This window comes from Morus notabilis, unplaced genomic scaffold (assembly GCF_000414095.1).
Source record: "Morus notabilis unplaced genomic scaffold, ASM41409v2 Scaffold402, whole genome shotgun sequence".
NCBI lineage: Eukaryota > Viridiplantae > Streptophyta > Magnoliopsida > Rosales > Moraceae > Morus > Morus notabilis.
This window is the reverse complement of record NW_010357855.1, coordinates 5,404-25,163: the sequence shown is the minus strand read 5'-3', so window position 1 is coordinate 25,163 and position 19,760 is coordinate 5,404. Positions and strand designations below refer to the sequence as shown.

The following is a 19,760-nucleotide window of genomic DNA, read 5'->3' as shown; positions in this document are numbered from 1 at the left end:
TATAGTTAAAAATTTTCACAAAAAGTGATATCTAATTTTTTTATTACGGTAAAAAACTCTCATATAAAATTATGTCTCAGCTCAAATTAAAAACTCAAATCAACAAATTGAATGAGGGTTAAGAAAAATATACTTGCTTGCTTTATATCCTAAACCGCATAAAGACTCGGGCTGGCCAAGGCCGAGCTTAGATCTTGGGCCCGAGAACCTAATTGGTTTTGGACCAACCCACCTCATCTATTTTTTTAATATAAAATTTGTACCATATTATCTAACATACATTCTTCTCAAAAAGAGCTGACACCACGGGTACATTTGAAGTTGATTTTAAAATGATTATATTTTTAATAAAAAGTAAAAATAAGATTATTTTGAGAATCATTTTGAGACCGATTTTAAAATTACATTTGGTTGATTTTTTAATAGATTGTTTTGAGTATAATAAAAAAGTGAAATTGTGTTTATTAATTAATATATTAGAATATAATTAATATATTATAATATAATCGTGTTTATTATAATATTGTTAATTATATTATATTATAATTAATATATTCTAATATTGTTTATTAATTAATTATTAATATATTAATTAATATTGTTTATAATTAATATTATTGATAATTAATAATTACCAAAATATTTATATACTACTTGACTGACTGACGCAGGGCATAATAGAGCGTGTCGACAGAAATAGAATAGTAGTACTATAAAGAGCAGAGTACATTCCAAAATGGAAGTATAAGAAATTAAAATATGCTAAGTTTCTACTTGTATCTAGCCAGTATTGTATTTTTGTATTGTGCATTGTATTATTTTTAACGTGGACAATAATAAATTAGATTGTAAAATTTTAATCGCTTACACTACCAAAGCTAGGCAAATCTCTAAGCTCCAAACACAAAATGTACGCGAGGATGGAAGTTAATGGTAATCTCGATATCAGATTGTTCGGATATCATATATTTAACTAAATTAATTAAAGAGATAAATCAAAATCGTGCTTGACCTTCTAAAGTAAATCAGTTTTCATAAAGTACGTAGCTATACCAAATAAGTATTTATTTATAGACTACTACTTGACCAACTCTTATGAGTTATGACGATATAATGTCAAGATATGAAAATTAAAAACAATAATATTAAGCATGTCCTGGCTAATATGTATAATATTAGGATATATCTTATTATGGAAAGAAACATTATCATTGTTACGACTTTTGTTAGTTGGCAATTTTTGGCAAAAGGTTGTAACAATTATGGAGATTCTATCTCTAGATTTTTGCACCAGATTTGGAATGTTTGACATCTCTTGAGTTGATTCTTTCTATAGAAGAAGGTAAGCTTTTTAAGAATGTAATTCCAGAAGGCTAACTTTGGTTATGTGATTGGTTCTATTTTTTAGAAAGTATTCTTTTCAGGATGTAATTGGTTGTATATGTGGTCATCGTGGAAAAAGGAAAGAAGCAGTGAGGGTGGCTGATTTTGTGCATTCGGTGGAGTGAGTATTTTGGGGTGATAGTGTGATGAACATGGATGGTTTTTAGGAGTATAGAACCACGGAAAAGTTTTGTTTCTGTGATGCTTAATTGGTGATTGAACGATTTGGCTTTTGGGAAGAAACTTGCATCGCTTTCGGGAGAAAGCTTTCGAAGTTGAGTGGCGCTCGCTAGACAAAGCCACTAAGAGGATTCTACACAGCGGCGACGACATTAACGAGGGAGTCTTTGCGTGTGTAAGACCGATTGGTGATTGTAATTCTTTGAACTTGTGGATTGTTTACTGTATGGGTGTGACCCTGCAGATGTAGGTGTGCGCACCGAACTGCGATATCATTTTTTATTGTCTTTCATTTTTTTCTACACTATTTTCTGTTTATGCACGTTTTCAATTCATTATCCACTAATTATCTCTGAATGTAATAGTTGATTGTAAGTGTTGCTAAAAGTGTTGTAACACTTTTTGTAACACTTGCGTGAAAACAGACCTAACAATAACTATGATAACTAATAACTAGCATGTCTTCTTTTTCTAAATTAAGGAGCCACGTACGTCATGACAAAAATATCAAGAAGATTATCTGAATCTTTAACTCTTCTCCATTCCCTATATAAACCCAACCATACATTGGAGGAGCACACAAGATAAAACAAAAGCTAATAAAAAGGAATCGTACTACGTAATGACTAATCACCATTTCTTTTCCCTCTCCTTCCTGGCCGTGGTAACCCTAGCGGTTACCAGCATGGGCACCCACGCAATCAACGTTTACGACTTCGTCAACAGAGCTGGATCCAGCGCCGGATATGCCTGCTTCACCAGAGAAATCGGAGTCTCGTATGCCAGGCAGACTCTCATAACTGCCACGTACGATATATGGAAATGGTTCGAGCAATATTCAGCTGCGCAACGAAAGGACGTCAATCGACTCGTCTTGATCCTCGAAAACTTCCCCGACAGCCAGGTTCAAGTCCCGGCAAATGCAACGACCAACGAGATCCATCTCAACGGAAGGTACATCGCGAGCTATTCCGGCGATGTCAAGAGGGAGATCACAGGGGTTCTATACCACGAGGTGACTCATGTTTTGCAGCGGAATGGAAACGGGCAAGCCCCGGGATGGTTGATCGAAGGAATCGCGGACTACGCGAGGTTGAGGTCGTGTTATATTCCGAGCAACTGGGTAAAGCCAGGAGGAGGGGATAGCTTCTACAAAGGATACGATGTTACTGCAAGATTTCTTGATTATTGCACTGGCTTGAGAAGTAACTTTGTGGCTGAACTCATCAAGAAATTGAGGCCGACTGGTTACGTTGACGATTACTTCAGACAGCTTATGTTTTAGTGCTCGAACAATCTCCATAAATCCTATATGGCACTTATTAGAGTCTGCTTGGTGTACGTGACTCTGATTTCTCTAGTGAAAAGGGAGTATCCGACACTAGATCCGGCTCTAATGTTGAAGTCGTAAACGTTGATTGCATGAATGCCAATGATGGTAACCGCCAGGGTTACCACGCCAACAAGGAGAGGGAAATTAAGAAACGGGGAGCCATGGATTATTGTGTATAGTTTTAGTTATGTGATTCGCTTTTTCGTCTTTTTAACTTTTTTTTGGGATATAGATAGCTATTAGATAGTTGGACATATATAGGGAACGAAAATACGATTCAAAATTTGGCTACTAAATGATAGTGCTTGTCTTATCAATTCAAAGGTCAAAACTCATCCCTAAACTTAATTGTAACTTTAGTACTTCTCTTTCAATTATGTGCAAGTCACGTGGCTACTTATAAAGAACAATATAGTAAATTCAAACAAATTAAATAGATTTTGAAGTGTTAAAAATTAAATAAAAATCGTAAATTCTTTCGATTATTGTGTATAGTTTTAGTTATGTGATTCGCTTTTTCGTCTTTTTAACTTTTTTTTGGGATGTAGATAGCTATTAGATAGTTGGACATATATAGGGAACGAAAATACGATTCAAAATTTGGCTACTAAATGATAGTGCTTGTCTTATCAATTCAAAGGTCAAAACTCATCCCTAAACTTATAATAAATTGTAACTTTAGTACTTCTCTTTCAATTATGTGCAAGTCACGTGGCTACTTATAAAGAAAAATATAGTAAATTCAAACAAATTAAATAGATTTTGAAGTTTTAAAAATTAAATAAAAATCGTGAATTCTTTCACATATCAAGTGTGTACTTCTCCTTTATTTGCAACCCCTTCATCTCCATCACCCTTTTATTTTGCCTTTTACCAGCTAGTAATGCCACCACAGACATTTTAAAAACATTGACATTTTATTGATAGAAGTATCAAACTTTGCAAATTATGATAAGCTAATAATTCTATTCAGTTTCATACTTAATATAACTATATATATAAAATTTTCAGTTAGTATACTATAAGGATGTGATTACATATAGAATTTTAATTTTTCTTTTATCAAAATGGAAAAAATTTTAGAGTTATAATTTACCAAAAATGAAAAAAAAGAGACCTAAAGTATCATCATTCTTATAATTCAAGAACTAATTAATAGTGCTACCAACTTTCCTCCTTTGAATCCAAAAAAACAGAAGTAAAGCCGCCACCACTCCCTCTTTATCCATGCTTTATCCATACTATGTTGCGTCAAAAATTAGGTGGATTGTTATCCTCATACATAATAGTCAACTAAGTTCGGCATTGTCTATTACATTACGGCCCTCTTTTTGGGTCCTCCAGTCAAAGACCTCATCTAATGTTAACAAACATAGACATCATTTATTTTACCGATTTGAGTTTTCAGTTTTAAGTTTCTACAGTAAAAAGTTCTCAGAAAATGTCACATCTAATTTTTCTGCTACAGTGAAAAGCTCTCAGAAAATGTCACATCTCAACTCGAATTAAAAACTCGAATCCGCGAATTAAACGAGGCCTATATTGTCGCTTTTTAGTAATGCTCGTGGAAGTTCCACCATCGTTATATGAAATGATGATAGCGCATGCGATATACAATCCACTTATCCTGTCGAATCCGCTACATATTGCAATGATAGTCAAGTGTGCAACGTGCTTGATGACGTGACCGAGTGGGCGCAGTAACCACATATTTCCGTAATCAGTAGCAAATTAACATTAAACATTTAAAGTGCCTTTGGTTTACAACATTAAATTTCGCTTAAGAATCTAAACGGAAAATAACTCATCAAAAGCAACCGGACAACCAATGTTTGCATATATAGTATTTAATTATTTATCATATTCGAAGAGAATAGTATTGCTGTACGTCCCGAACGTCTAGACATTTAGTTTTGGATTTATATGAGGAATTCCCAGTTAATTAGCATGATCCTTATTGGAAATATATATATATATATATGAAGAGGAAAAAAAAAAAGCTCCATCATTAACTCTTATATATCCTAAACATTTAACGACCAAATGTTGTGACAAAACGATATTTTTCAATTGGTGATTAATTCTATCAATGAAGAGAAAAAAAAAAAAGTTTAAACAGCTCGATCGAGAGAGAGGGTCCTCCGTCCTCGCCTAATATACGAGGAAAGTCGTATTTAAGTTGCTCAATAATGCTATTGGATATATATATATATATATATATATATATATTACGTAATACAACATCTATAAATATTCGTTTAATCCAGGAAGATCCTACTAATTTCCATACTTGGCCTTGTAATCACTCCAGAGCTGATCAACTGTTTTCCCCAGAAGCTCAACAAAGAAATTATCATTGTAACCAGTCCTCATCTTCTTGTTAAGCTCAGCAACAACTCCATTTCGAAGATCATTACGATAATCCAAAAACCTAGCAGTAACATCGTACCCTTTGTCCCATTTTTCACCTCCTCCTGGCTTCACCCAGTGGCTGGGAACATAGCCAGACTTCAACCTCACGAAGTCCGCGATTCCTTCTATCAACCATCCCGGAGTCTGTCCGTTTCCATTCCACTGCCAAATATGAGTCGTCTCGTGGTAAAGAACCCCGGCGATCTCCCTCTTCACGTCGCCAGAGTATTTTCCGATGTACCTGGCGCTGACGTGGATCTCATTGTTGCTTGCGTACGCGACGCCGTCGATGTCTTCGATGAATAGGCTTATTTTTGGCACCTCTTTTCTGTCGGCAGCAGAGTTTTGCTGGAACACCCTCCATATGAAATGCGTGGCTGATATTAGGGTTTTCCTGCTGCATTTGGCTCCGATCTCATTGTTGAATCGTATGCCACCGGCGGTGGATGTCGCGTTGTTGGTGACAATAAACTCGACTGCGTGGATGCCGTTGATGGTAGCCGCCAGGGTTAGTGCTAGCAAGGAGAGGGAAAGGAAACTGTGTGCCATATTGGTTGTGCTGCAGTTGTGTAGTGTTTTGATGCATTGTTGAGGCATGGCTTATAATTTATATAGAGAATTGTACCATGATTAAGTATTGTCAGCAATTTGTCTTGTATTGGAGGTTTGAAATGGTCGTCAAAGGTTGGCATTGAACCACTTATGGATTATGTTTTTAGGGTTTTCAAACTAGTGACTAAAAAGGATTGACTAAAATTCTGTATGAGAAGTACTATAGATAAATGTAATACTCTAGTCCTATTAAGTTACGTTGAAGACTCTAATTATTACACAAAATCATTAGTACTGAATGGAAATTATGGGCAGAAATGGGAAGTGAGACATTTTTGATGTGTGAATGGAATTTGTTATTTCTCGCACAATTTCTTTGTGGTGCTGAAAAGTTTTCCTACTTTTTATAGCAATTATATTATTATAAATTTTCTTTAATTTTTTATCTTTATTAAGTAATATTATTAAGAAAATAAAAAAATACTATTTGCGACAACATTTCTACAGTGCCGTCGCAAATAGTACACATTACTAGCGACGACATTTTTCTACGGTATCGTCACAATTGCTCTATGACACGTCATCATCAACGACATATTCGACGGAACATTCGTGACGATTTATTCGTGACGACTGTCGTCGCAAATATATTTGTGACGACATCTCAAAATTTTGTTGTCGCAAATATATAATTTGCGTCAAATTTTTTACGGTGACTAATTTGCGACGACATGTCGTTAAAAATGCAGTATTTGCGACGACATTGAGTCGCCGCAAATGACTTTTTTTCTTGTAGTGTTATATGATAACTTAAGCGCCAAGTCACCCAGGCCATTCGAGCAGCTCGCTGGACGAGCTGTCGGTCCGTCGGGTGGCAACCCGTGAGTTATCCAAAGCTTGTGGCTTGAGAGTTGAGCTTGCCGAAGGCTGTTCTGACCCGAGCCACAAACGACTCGTTTGGGTCGCAAATTTGGGCAGCCCTATTTGGCCGACAGCTTGAGAATTGAGTCTGCCGAAGTATGATCTGACCCGAGCGGCGAACAACTTGTTTGGGTCGTGAATTTGGGCGAGTCATCGGAGACTCGTTTGCCCGTTACTTATGGAAAATTTGTTTGAAAATTTTTGTTGTGATGTTTCTATTTAGTGTTTTGTAAGGACGTTGTAAGAACATCCTGTCCTCCTTTCCACCAAAAGTCTTGGCCGACTGTCAGATAGCGAATCCATACTTTCGAGAAGAAAGGGATCACGCGTTGCGATGTATTATTGTGGAACCTTTATGTTAGTTGTACTTACAGGGGTTGATGAAGTCCATTGGAAAGAGATGGATTGACTGGATTCTTGGCCGAAACCTGATATCAACCGCATCGAGTGTTCGGCATCAACCCGGAGGTTGGCATTGGGATTACCAGTACTAATAAACTTCGGCATCGACTGGTTATGTCGGCAACGATGCGATTGTCGGCTGCAGTCCGGAGGCCGGAATAATATGTGATTATCTATAATAATCGATGTTGCCACAGTGATATAAAGGCCTCTATTCCCCGTATCGGGCCTTCCACTGTACTGGTGCAATTAGTGTAGTGAGTGTTCCTGCAGCTTTGACGTGTCGCTTTAAGTTTATGAGAACTAAGAATAGCTTTGAGTTGTGAGAAGCTCGTTAGCTGTGAGCGACTCGAGAGCTGAGAAGCTCATTCAAGTCGTGAGAAGCTCGTTAGTCGTGAGCGACTCGAGAGCTGGAAAGCTCATTGGATTCGTGACAAGTTCATAAGCCGTGAGAGACTCTAGAGCTTACAAAAGCTCGTTTGAGTCATGAGAAGCTCGTCAGCTGTGAGCCGCTCAAAAGCTGACAAAAGCTCGTAAGGCACGAGTGGCTCGTTAGCTGTGAGCGACACGAGAGATTACGGAAGTTCGTAAGGCACGAGCGGCCCGGGAGCTGAGAAAATCTCGTGAGGCACAAGCGGCTAGTTAGCTATGAGCGACTCGAGAGCTAATAAGCTTGTATAAATTATGAGAAGCTCGTTAGCTTTGAGCGGCTTGTGAGCTGACAAAAGCTCGTGAGGCGTGAGTGGCTCATTAGTTGTGGCGGCTCGAGAACTGACGGAAGCTCGTGAATCCCTTCTCTGTAAGTTGTATCGAAGACAAGTGGGGAAAATGGATTCTAATAAAAAGTCAGGCTAGATTCACTTATAGTACAGAAGTTGCCCACGTACCCATGGGTAGGGATCAAGCCAGGAGCGTAGTTCGATTATTATGTTCTAGCTGCTCATGGAATGCTAAAATGCCAAAAACAGAAAAAAAAGGAACCAGAAAGTTCCTACGCGTAAGAAAAAAGGAGAGATTGTGCGGCTCGTTAGAGGAGCCGCGCGTGGCCGGGAGGCCGATCTTCAAATGTCGTATTTCCTCAGGTTTAGTGGGTTCCCTGTGGGAATCGGCTCCTCGAGCGACTGTTAGACTTGCCACTTGTGTGGTCAGTCACTTGATCTTCTCTGGCCAGTCGGTAGCCACTCCTCATTTTGTCTGTGAGCGAGTGGAACTTGCTCTTCGATTCTTCCTTTTTGCGACTCCCTGATTCGTGACTCGTTTGGCTAGTTGCCGGTTCACTTCTGTTGAGTCGACTGTGTTGGTTTCTTAAATGATTTCGAATGCTGAAGTGTGTATCTAGTGGATCATGTATAATAAAAATTTTCATAAAATTTTGAGACTGAGATATTCTATAACGATTTCAGATGTGAAGGTGTGCATATAACAAAAGCTTTCGACTTGATTTTAATGTGCTGGAGTTGTTATTTTAGGTTATTCCTTGATATGAGAAGTTATGGACTTCAAAAATGGCTTGTCGTCCATTGAAAACTCGTTTGACGACCTATCGGGCCGGCAAGCTATTGGTGGCTCTTGGCCAGGCCGATTCTATGATAAACTCTTATTCTCTGAGAAACGCTGTAACATATGAATGGTGAGAAATGATGTATGAAATTTGTCCTCAACAACCAATAATTTGAGAACAGATTGATGTATTGGTGTACATAGATTGTAATTTTTCTTAAAGACATGATGAGAAGAGACGACTGCGTCTAAATTTCACTTATCGTGCCATGAAAAAAAAATTATAATAATAAAATTACAAGGGAATTAGTCCATGGTGGGACACGTTTTAATGATGCAGAAAGAGTATTTTTTGTCACCACCGTTGAACTATATGAACACTGAATATTTAAACCATTATAATAATCTATCACGGTACTAGAACTTTTTATATTTTTGGCAGGTTTACCCGGTTGGTTAGTGGATTAATTCTCTGATTCGAATCATATTTATGGTTCACTACAGTATTTTCTCTCACAAAAAATACACAAAAATTAAAAATAGTTATAATCTTATAATTTTAATTCATGAACCAAACGGGTTCTTAATTAAGTACTCCAGTGTGATCCAAAAAAAAAAAAAAAGTAAGAATGTTATTCATGACCGCGTATTTTCAATATGATGGCTTTAATTAATGTGCCCACTGATCGGGCGTTTTAGACACTGATTAGAGATCATTCCTATCATTATTATAATAATACTAATTATTATTATTATTATTATTATAAAACAATGGAAAAAATAGTCCCAGTAGGACGTGTTCTAATGATACAGAAAAGAGAATATTTTTTGTCACCATTGACTTTGACTTGAGTATTTGCACTCTTGTAATGCCGCCAGACAATTGACCGGACCGGATATCTGTAGCCGATCAACTTAAACATAGAATTCATTTAGTTTATTGATTTAATTTTTAATTTGAATTATAATTTTATGTGAAAATTTTTTATTGTAATAAAAAAGTTAAATATGATTATTTTTAAGAGTTTTTTACTATAACAAAATTCAAATTCTAAACTCAAATCGGTAAAATAAATGAGACGTACAAGCAATTCATCTCGAGTAATTTAAATTTACCTGCCCTGAAAATTCTTCAGGTTGAATTGTTTTATACCCGAAACTTACGAAAGTTTCACAGAAATTGTTCTTCACTGTCAATAATTTCATCTTACGTTATTTAGACGAAGTTGTCAGCCAAAGAAAGACAGAATTAATTAAAAGAAAAAAAAATAAAAATAAAGACAAATATTGTGGCACATTAATCTGTATGAATCTTTCTTCAAAGGATATGTTAATCATATTATTTCTGAAAGGATAATTGAAATATCAAGTACCCTGCTTCTTTACCCTTTCCTACCCATTTCCTTTAATTTATTTTTTCTTGTTTTGACTAAAGAGTGAAGAATATGCATGCAGGTGGTCTTTAACCTTTTATGCAACTCAACTGTATTACACCCAAAAAAAAAAAAAAAAAAAAAACTTAAATAAACTAATACTAAAAACAAAGAAAAAACAAAAAGTGTAAATGCTTAACCACTTCGTGCAAAAACAGAGCAATGTAAACTCCAACCATTCTGTCTCCATTGCAGTGTTTTTCTCCATTAAGGTTCTGTAAAACTTTAAATCTATAATATCTAGAGATCTTAGAACATCATGATTTTCACAGAATTAGAATTAGAAGTGTATTTTGACTCATTGCTTTGATTTGAAGAAGATCACTTACACATGAAGTTTGAAGGAGAAATAAATTCTAAGTTTCTTTCTCTAGACCCTCTATAATCTTAATGTATTTTTCTAATAGAGAAAAGATATACAATTACTGGGGTAAAGAGAGCATTAGACTCTTTTCATAGACTATGAATTAATGTCTTCCATCAAAGCATACATCATTTCATAAGATGCAGACATATCTCTTAATAAGAATTGTAACCCTCATAGCCAATAAGATTTTAGTATTAAGATAATTATTAAACCATTAAATAAATAATATTAATGAGCTATTATTTTATTATGTGGGCCACATTAATCTATCCTTTCCTTGGATATGTGACCCAAACATTTATGCCACAAGTAAGCAGAGTTTTCATCAACTAATTAAACATTTATGCCCAAACATTTAATCTATCCTTTCCTTTTTTTTTTTTTTTTTTTTCTAGGCTTGTCTTTAGAACTCTTTTCAGCCTCTTAATTCATAAGATGAACGGAATGAGATTTCTGATTCTTTAATCTTGTCTCCTCTTAAACAAGCATACTAGTCAATTTATTAATATTCAATTTTTTAATTGCATTGTAGTTCATTTGGAATGGACCATATTGTTCAAGAGGCAAGGAGTTAAGTATAAACTGTTCTAGAAAGAACCCATCCGCAGTCATCTCTAACCACTTTAATTTTGCTACTATATTTGTCATTTCGAGGACGTGCTTATGCATAGTATAAGAACCATCAAATTTCATGTTGGTCGATTTGCCCATTAATGTAATAGCAATAGATTTGTGAGCGCTCTTCCACAAGTTTCATAAATTCCTTAGCATTGTCAATCTTGAGAAGAGTAGCTTTAATGTTGTTTGCAACTTTCATTCGCATAAACATCAAGCTTAATTTGTTCATGCTTTCCCATAATTTATGGAAAGTTTTCTCCTCCTCACTAGTTGTTTGGTTGGGGGATTCGTACCCCGATTCGAATCACGGTTCATGGTTCGTTACAGTATTTTCTCTCACAAAAAATACACGTAAATCGAAAATGATTCTAATCTCATGATTCTTCTCCATGAACCAAACGTTTCCAAGATCCAATACACCTAAGTGAAATTGGACTTGTTCACATCAATTGGAGAAAATCAGTCCATTAAATAAGGGGACAGATGAAGCATGTGAATGTAGTGATCAAGCAGGAACAGATATTATAAATATGCAAGAAACATGCATACATTAATGCTTTGAGATAATCATATAATTAGATTCAAACTAAACAATAAATGTACATCATAATTCACCTTTGGGTGATACTACGATTTGGTAATTATAAATACACTCAATTAAAAATGATTGCTATCTTTAGATAAACAAACAAAAATAATTAGACATAAGAATTAGCAATAGTTATTTTCATCAATTATAAAAATATTAATTAACCTTTGGATGATTCCTAAGATCTTATAATAAATGAAATTCAATGACCCACGATCAATAAAAAAACATAACATCATTTCAATTAGAAGCATCAAAATTCATGAGTTATTAAATATATATTGTTTCTTGATTTGAAAATTTATTAAGCATTAAAACTTGGCCACTTTAGTGACTAACAAATCACAATTATGTAATTTTCCAAAATATAAACAGTTGCTTTACTAGTTTTATGATATAGATAATCAGGTTCTTTCCTTTTTTTTATTTTATATTATAAAAGAAAGTCTGTAATGTGAAATGGTATGAAAACTTGACAAAAATCTACATATTTCCACCAATCCGAAAACCAAACCAAAATCGCATATATATATATATATATATATAAACGAAGGAAAGAGAAAACATATGTATTCATATATATATATATATATATATATATGACAAAACCATACGAATTAAACATACGATTCAATATATAATTACGAACATCATTCATATATATTAAACATTTTATTCCTATCTCACACTTTCTTTCCGATCTATTTATATATTTTTCACAACAACTAAGAATATATATATATATCACGGGAGAAGGAAATGAAACCAACCGTAAAACTTTAATTTATATACATAATGTAATATTGATGGGCAATGCAAATCAAAATATAGATAATTATATCTATAATTCATATATACCATACTTCAATTTTTTTTTTTAGATTCATATATACTATGAACAATCGTATTGCAACGATGGGAATATAACAGTTATCGGCAAGACCAAAAATAATGCATAAATAATTATATCTAATCCAAAACCATACGGTGTAAATTGAAGTATGAAAACCATCACATATAGCAAAAACTCAGAACACCAAGATCGTTCTAGTTGCAGCGGAAGAACGTTTCATTGGTTACTGTCAGTGCATTTTGTGTTGGCTTATTTTTGGTAAAGTGTTTGAAAATTATTTTTGATAAATTGGTTGTAAATTGGTGGTAAGTTTAGCTGGCACTGTAAATTGGTGAACGCCTTAAGAAAAATCTGGTTGTCATGCTTAAGGGCTGAAAATCAAAGGATTTGATTGCTGAAAATCAAGAGTGGACTTTGGGAGAATTAATGGCTGACGATCTTGAAGCTGATGGTTTTTGAATCAGGGTGCAATGGCAGAAAGTGGGTGTGCTGAACGTGTTGTACTTAGAGAGTGCTAAAATCAGAAAAATTGCTTTTGTTAATCTCAAAATGAGATTTTAATGTTAAGGGTCGCTTGATGTGTTGTGACGAATTGCTAGAACACTTTTGAGTTGGTTCTTCGGGAGAGGATTTCTTGGGTTTCAGGAGGAAACCGTCAAGTCGAGTGGTGCTCACTGATCAAGCTTTCTAAGGAGATTCTAGGCAACGGCGACATCGTCAAGGAGGGAGTCGTTGAGTGTGTAAGACCGTTCGGTCCTTTGTAATCTTTTGAACTTAGTGGATTAATCACTGTATGGGCGTGGCCCCGCAGAGTAGGTGTGCGCACCGAACTGCAATATCATTTTTTGGTGTCCTTTACGTTTCTGTATTATTTTCCTGCATTGCTGTTTTGCTGGTTTAATTTCAGATTTTCTGTTAAAAATAGTGTTACAGTAAAGTATTATAACACTCTCTGTGACACCAGCGATAAAAACAGACCTAACATTTGGTATCAGAGTGGTTCACTAACCGTTTGCTTGGTGAGGTTTTGGGAACTGGTCTGTTACAGCAGGTATGGATTTTTTGAAAGAAGGCGGTTCCATTTCTCATCCTCCACTCCTAGACGGTTCAAACTACTCTTATTGGAAAGCACGCATGAAGGCGTTCATCAAAGCTATCAATGAAAAGGCATGGAGAGCTGTCTTGACTGGTTAGGAGCATCCAGTTACAAAGGATTCTGAAGAGAAGGAGATATTGAAGCCTGAAACCAGTTGGTCAACCGAAGAGGACAAGTTGGCGAACAATAATTCTAAAGCGCTGAATGTTATATTCAACGGGGTAGATGCGAACCAATTCAAGCTCATTTCAACGTGTGAAACAACCAATGATGCATAGGAGACATTGCAAACGGCACATGAAGGAACGGCTACAGTGAGATTCTCTAAGCTTCAAATCCTTACTACAAGGTTTGAGAATCTTTGAATGCAAGAAGATGAAACAATTCTGAGTTTAATTCAAAATTGTGTGATATTGCTAATGAGACATTTGCCCTTGGAGAGAAAATATCAGAGGAGAAGCTTCTAAGGAAGGCCTTGAGGTCTCTTCCATAGAGGTTTACTTACAAGGTGACAGCTATTGTGGAAGCCAAGGATGTCCAAACAATGAAACTTGATGAGCTAATGGGTTCTTTGCACACTTTGGAGATGAATCTAGATGAAAACAAGGAAGGAAAGAAGGAGAAAAGCATTGCCTTTCAGGCCGAAGTTGATTCCGATGATGAAGAAGACTTGGCCCAGTCCATAACGAGGTTTTCGAAGAAATTCAACAAGATGATGAAGAAGGTCAATAGGAAGAATGCGAATTCAAGAAATGGCAACTCCAGTAATTTTCAAAAGAGTAAATCTATAGCAAATAGCACAGAATTGAAGACAAAAAATAGAGGTATTCAATGCCGAGAGTGCGACGGATATGGACATATTCAATCCGAATGCGCTAATATCTTCAAGAAGAAGAAGTCATTTAATGCAACTTAGAGTGATGAAGAGTCAGAAGGTAGTCAGGAAGATGACGAACATGTGAGCAACTATGTTGTTTTCAATGTTTATGTTGATATGGACGTTTCTGTAGACAGTGTTACAAAAGGTGTCGCAGATAGTGTTGCAACACTGCTTGTAACAGATTCCGTGAATAGTTCAAACGAAAGAGATTTTTCAGGTTCTGGAAGTAACAGTGATGGTGAGGAGTTGACTATTGATGCCATACAGGAAGCTTATAAGACCATGTTCAGCAAATAGGTTAAAGTGTGTAAAATAAATAAGTCTCTACGGGAACGCGTCGATGATCTTGTCAAAGAGAATGATGTGTTGAAGAGAGCTGTTGATAATTATGAATTGCTTGCTGCAGAGAGAGAAAAGAAATTGAAGGAAACAAGGGCTAAACTGGAGAGCACTCAGAAAAATTTAAAGATGATGAATTCCGGCATCACCAAATTAGATCATATTCTCTCCATAGGAAAAGCAAGTTGTGATCGTCATGGACTTGGTTATACTAGTGAATGCTCAACATCCAAGACAGTATTTGTAGAGGAGACACCCGCACCTGAGCATCAAATTATCCCCTGTAAGAAAGTTGTTCTTGCACGCCCTCAGCATAAGTCAAGAAGGTTTGTTCCTACATGTCACTATTATAATTTTCCTGGCCATATTAGACCTAGATGTTACAAATACTTGAATGTTCTAAAAAGAGGTATGATCATTAATCCACCAAATTCTGCATTCACAAGAAGGACACCTAGAATGAAGATTGATGTGAGCGAAAAATGTGTGGGTAAGGAAATCAGATTTGAGGTGTCATAGGACTTATACTTCTTTAGAAGCATGTACTAGTGGTTGTGGATGTAGTAATAGTGGCTGGTCCAAGCATTTGACAGGTGATAAGAACAATATTCAGAGAGTGTTGAATTCAGGGGGAGTAAGGCAGAGACAAGATTCAGGGGGAGCGTTTTGCATAGATCAATGACCCTAAAAGATGATCTGTAGAAAAGTGTTATATCAGGTGTTGCAACACTTTCTGTGACAACAGCTTCTAAAAGGTTTTTCTATTAGTATTATTTTTAACTTTGGCTATAATTTGTCAAAAAGGGGGAGAACTCTTAATTCAACTAACCCCCTTAGTTGGATTTTATCTTTTATCTTGTAATAGGTTCTTTTTGTTAGTAATGTTAATTTTTTCAAAAATAGCCAAAGGGAGAGATTGTTAGTGCATTTTGTGTTGGCTTATTTTTGGTAAATTGTTTGAAAATTATTTTTGGCAAATTGGCTGCAAATTGGTGGTAAGTTTGGTTGGCACTGTAAATTGGTGAGCCTCTTAAGAAAAATCTGGTTGTCATGCTTAAGGGCTGAAAATCAAAGGATTTGATTGCTGAAAATAGAAAGTGGACTTTGGGGGAATTAATGGCTAACGATCTTGAAGCTTGATGGTTTTTGAATCATGGTGCAACGGCAGAAAGTGGGTATGCTAAATGTGTTGTGCTTAGAGAGTGCTGAAATCAGAAAAATTACTTTTGTTCATCTCAAAATGGGATTTTAATGTTAAGAGTCGTTTGATGTGTTGCGACGAATTGTTAGAACAGTTTTGAGTTGGTTCTTCGGGAAAAGATTTCTCTAACTGCTTGACTTTTCTCTCACTGCATCGCTGTCTTGATCAATTGGAGACACCAAATATATACCATACTTCAAATTTTCTTTTTCGATTCATATATAGCATGAACAATCATATTGTAACGATGGGAATATAACAGTTATCGGCAAAACCAAAAATAACGCACAAATAATTATATCTCATCCAAACCATACAGTGTAAATTGAAGTATGAAAACCATCACATATAGTAAAAACTCAGAATACAAAGATCGTTCTAGTTGCAGCGGAAGAAAGTTTCATTGGTTACTAAAATTCTAGGGTTCATGCATAATTTGGAAAAAAATCTTAGAGGAAAATCACGAGTTCTAAAAACCTAATTGCTCTGATAGTAAAATTTTATATCTATAAAATTTAGAGATTTTAGAGCATCATGATTCTCACAAAATTAGAATTCAAAGCTTACATTGACACAATGATTTGATTTGAAGAAGATCACTTACACAGAGAGTTTGAATGAGAAGTAGAATCTTTCTCTCTCTAGACTCTTTGTAATCTTAACGTATTTCTTTGATGGAGAGAAGATATACAAGTATTAGGTAGAGAGAGGACTGTACTCTTTTTATAGACTATGAATCAATGTCTTCCATCAAAGTACACATTCATTCATAAGATACAGACGCATCTCTTAATAAGAGTTGTAACCTCTTATAGCCAATAAAATTTTAATATTAAAATAATTATTAAATCATTAAATAAATAATATTAATGGGTTATTATTTTATTATGTGGCCAACTAATTCTTGCAGGTGCAACTGAAAACAACGATTCAGACACAAGAAAGAACAAGCAAGCACATACTTAATTAGTCCTTGTTAGGAACCAACAGCCCTTATATATGCAGCAAACAAAACTAACTCCATTTGGACAAATCCCGACCAAACTCAAATTTCAATGGATAAAATTACTTATCTACTCCTGAGTCGATCTTGATTTGCCGAACTAAATTAATTAACAATTTCTAAATTCGTTAGCATTTATAGCACACAGCCAACATAAGAAAGACAGAGAGAAACAAAACCCTATTAAGCATCGTCCAGACGGCAGACATGACATCCCCATCAGTAAGCGTACCTCCCATTTGAACGCATGCACAGGAAGCTTCAGATTTTGGGTTTTGTTTTTTTTTTATTTTTATTTTACCAAAAAAACGATTGGACAGGAAAACAAACAAATATGACTTTATCCTGTGTAAATTACGGGCTCATTTAGATCGTTGATTCGAGTTTTTAATTGAGTTGAGATGTGACGTTAGCTTTTTACTGTAGAAAAAAAGTTAGATGTGACTGTTTCTGGGAGCTTTTTATTGTAACAAAACTCAAATTTTAAATTTAAATTGGTGAAATGAACGAGCCTACATCCTTACCCTTTTATATTATCACTAAATTTACGTCCACATCAGCATCCAATTGACGGTGTTTTAACATAAGGGGCCAGAGTAATGACGTTTTAAAGCGTAAGGGACGTCCAGAATAGATTTCGGAGTTTAGGGGGCAAAATGATAGCATGACTAAAATTCGGGGGTAATACTTCTATATATCCTGTACATCTCCAGACACAATGAGCATTCTTCTTATTGGGAAATTAATTTACTGACATAGTACAATATGCATGTATATTATATATATATATTAATTCAGCAAGTACATCGTCCTAATTTCCATACTTGGCCTTGTAATCACTCCAGAGCTGATCAACCGTTTTCCCCAGAAGCTTAACAAAGAAATTATCATTGTAACCAGTCCTGATCTTCTTGTTAAGCTCAGCAACAACTCCATTTCGAAGATCATTACAATAATCCAAAAACCTAGCAGTAACATCGTACCCTTTGTCCCATTTTTCACCTCCTCCTGGCTTCACCCAGTGGCTGGGAACATAGCCAGACTTCAACCTCACGAAGTCCGCGATTCCTTCTATCAACCATCCCGGAGTCTGTCCGTTTCCATTCCACTGCCAAATATGAGTCGACTCGTGGTAAAGAACCCCGGCGATCTCCCTCTTCACGTCGCCGGAGTATTTTCCGATGTACCTGGCGCTGACGTGGATCTCATTGTTGCTTGCGTACGCGACGTCGTCGATGTCTTCGATGAATAGGCTTATTTTTGGCACGTCTTTTCTGTCGGCGGCAGAGTTTTGCTGGAACTCCCTCCATATGAACTCCGCGGCTGATCTTAGGGTTTGCCTGCTGTATTCCGCTCCGATCTCGTTGTTGAATCGGACGCCGCCGGCGGTGGATGCGGCGTTGTTGGTGACAACGTACTCGACCGCGTGGATGCCGTCGAAGGTGGCCGCTAGGGTTAGTGCGAGCATGGAGAGGAAAAGGAAACTGTGCGCCATATTATAATATTACTGGTAGTGCTATCCTTTGTGTTTTTGGGTTTATGTGAAATTGTAGTGTTGATGCATGACTTATATATAAAGGATTGTACTACAAAGTATTGCCTGCTAGCAAGTTTGGCCTGCATTTAAGTTTTGAAATGGTCATCAAAGGTTGGCGTTGAACATTTGGATTATGTTAAGCCGTTATCCGACAAAAAGGACACTAATTGTGTGAAAAGTAAAGATAAGTGTAGTCTAGTCCAAACAATGTGATCATCCTGTTTCTTTTTTCTTTTTCTTTTTAAAAAAAGAGTTCTGTAACTAATTATTACTCTCGATAGCTGAAAATGAGAACGTCTAATTCATAACACGTGCAACAGATTTTAACTATCACGAATATGGCGATCATAATCATAGATAAAATTGCGCTCAACGGCCTGCAGTTTGAGAACAAATTGGTTAGTTGGCGTACTTTTTTTCCCCCTTTTTGCGTGTAAATTTCACTAATTTTCCATGGAAAATTTAATTAGTAGTTAAGTAATTAATATAGGAGCTTAGAACTGGTCCCTGTAGGGATGCGTAATGATGCCAGAAAGAAAATACCGTTTGTCACGTCCATTACTTTGACTCGGACTTTCCCCATCTCTTGCCGACGCCTGACAATGACGGAACCTGATTCACAGAGGTTGAATTGTTTTACATGTATCCACGAAAAATCAGAATAAATTTGCCGAAACTTTAGGTTGAATTGTTCTACATGTATCCAAAACTTACGAAAGTTTCACAGAGTAATTTGTTCATCATTGTCATTCAAGACATTAGTGAGGTTTTGGGAAAATTATGAGTTAATACATATAGGTTACAAGATATCCTAATTTACAATTTAAATAATTTAAATATTAAAAAGATGAAACTAAGAAACTACTTATATAATCACAAAGGAAATCAGAAATCTAAATCTAAATATTTACAAATTTAAATAAAATAAATACAAATTATGTAATATATCCTATAGTCTGAACATATTATAAACCTTAAACTTTTTAGACCAAGTACTTGTCAGGGGAATCAAGAAAGATTAATTAAAAGGGAAAAAATTTAATAAAAAAAGGAAAAATGTGGCACAGTAATTCCGTAAGAATCTTTAATCATATTACAATTAATTATTGCATATTGTACGCAAACTTGATAAATATTGCAAATCAATCGTTAAAAAAATAT

General features: G+C 35.6%; 3 protein-coding genes across 3 annotated transcripts; 1 reads left to right on the top strand and 2 right to left on the bottom strand.

Annotated features, from left to right (window-relative positions):
* The first annotated feature begins 2,248 nt into the window (after nucleotides 1-2,248).
* Nucleotides 2,249-3,075, top strand: LOC112094817. Its single transcript, XM_024176505.1, has 2 exons — nucleotides 2,249-2,841; nucleotides 2,925-3,075. The coding sequence occupies exons 1-2, from the start codon at nucleotides 2,249-2,251 to the stop codon at nucleotides 3,073-3,075; spliced, it is 744 nt and encodes a 247-aa protein (XP_024032273.1).
* Nucleotides 3,076-5,138: 2,063 nt separating this feature from the next.
* Nucleotides 5,139-5,937, bottom strand: LOC112094826. The gene has a single exon (XM_024176522.1). It carries the CDS (start codon nucleotides 5,903-5,905, stop codon nucleotides 5,174-5,176), a length of 732 nt encoding a protein of 243 aa, XP_024032290.1. The 5' UTR covers nucleotides 5,906-5,937; the 3' UTR covers nucleotides 5,139-5,173.
* An 11,833-nt stretch (nucleotides 5,938-17,770) lies between these two features.
* Nucleotides 17,771-18,604, bottom strand: LOC112094825. The gene has a single exon (XM_024176514.1). It carries the CDS (start codon nucleotides 18,555-18,557, stop codon nucleotides 17,874-17,876), a length of 684 nt encoding a protein of 227 aa, XP_024032282.1. The 5' UTR covers nucleotides 18,558-18,604; the 3' UTR covers nucleotides 17,771-17,873.
* Between the last annotated feature and the right edge of the window lie 1,156 nt (nucleotides 18,605-19,760).

Excerpts from the sequence above, each read along its gene's own strand:
- LOC112094825 (XM_024176514.1), bottom strand. The coding sequence starts at position 18,557 with ATGGCGCACAGTTTCCTTTTCCTCTCCATGCTCGCACTAACCCTAGCG.
- LOC112094826 (XM_024176522.1), bottom strand. The coding sequence starts at position 5,905 with ATGCCTCAACAATGCATCAAAACACTACACAACTGCAGCACAACCAAT.
- LOC112094817 (XM_024176505.1), top strand. The coding sequence starts at position 2,249 with ATGGGCACCCACGCAATCAACGTTTACGACTTCGTCAACAGAGCTGGA. Across the intron at positions 2,842-2,924 it reads GATTACTTCAGACAGCTTAT|TGAAAAGGGAGTATCCGACA; the intron begins GTTTTAGTGCTC and ends TGATTTCTCTAG.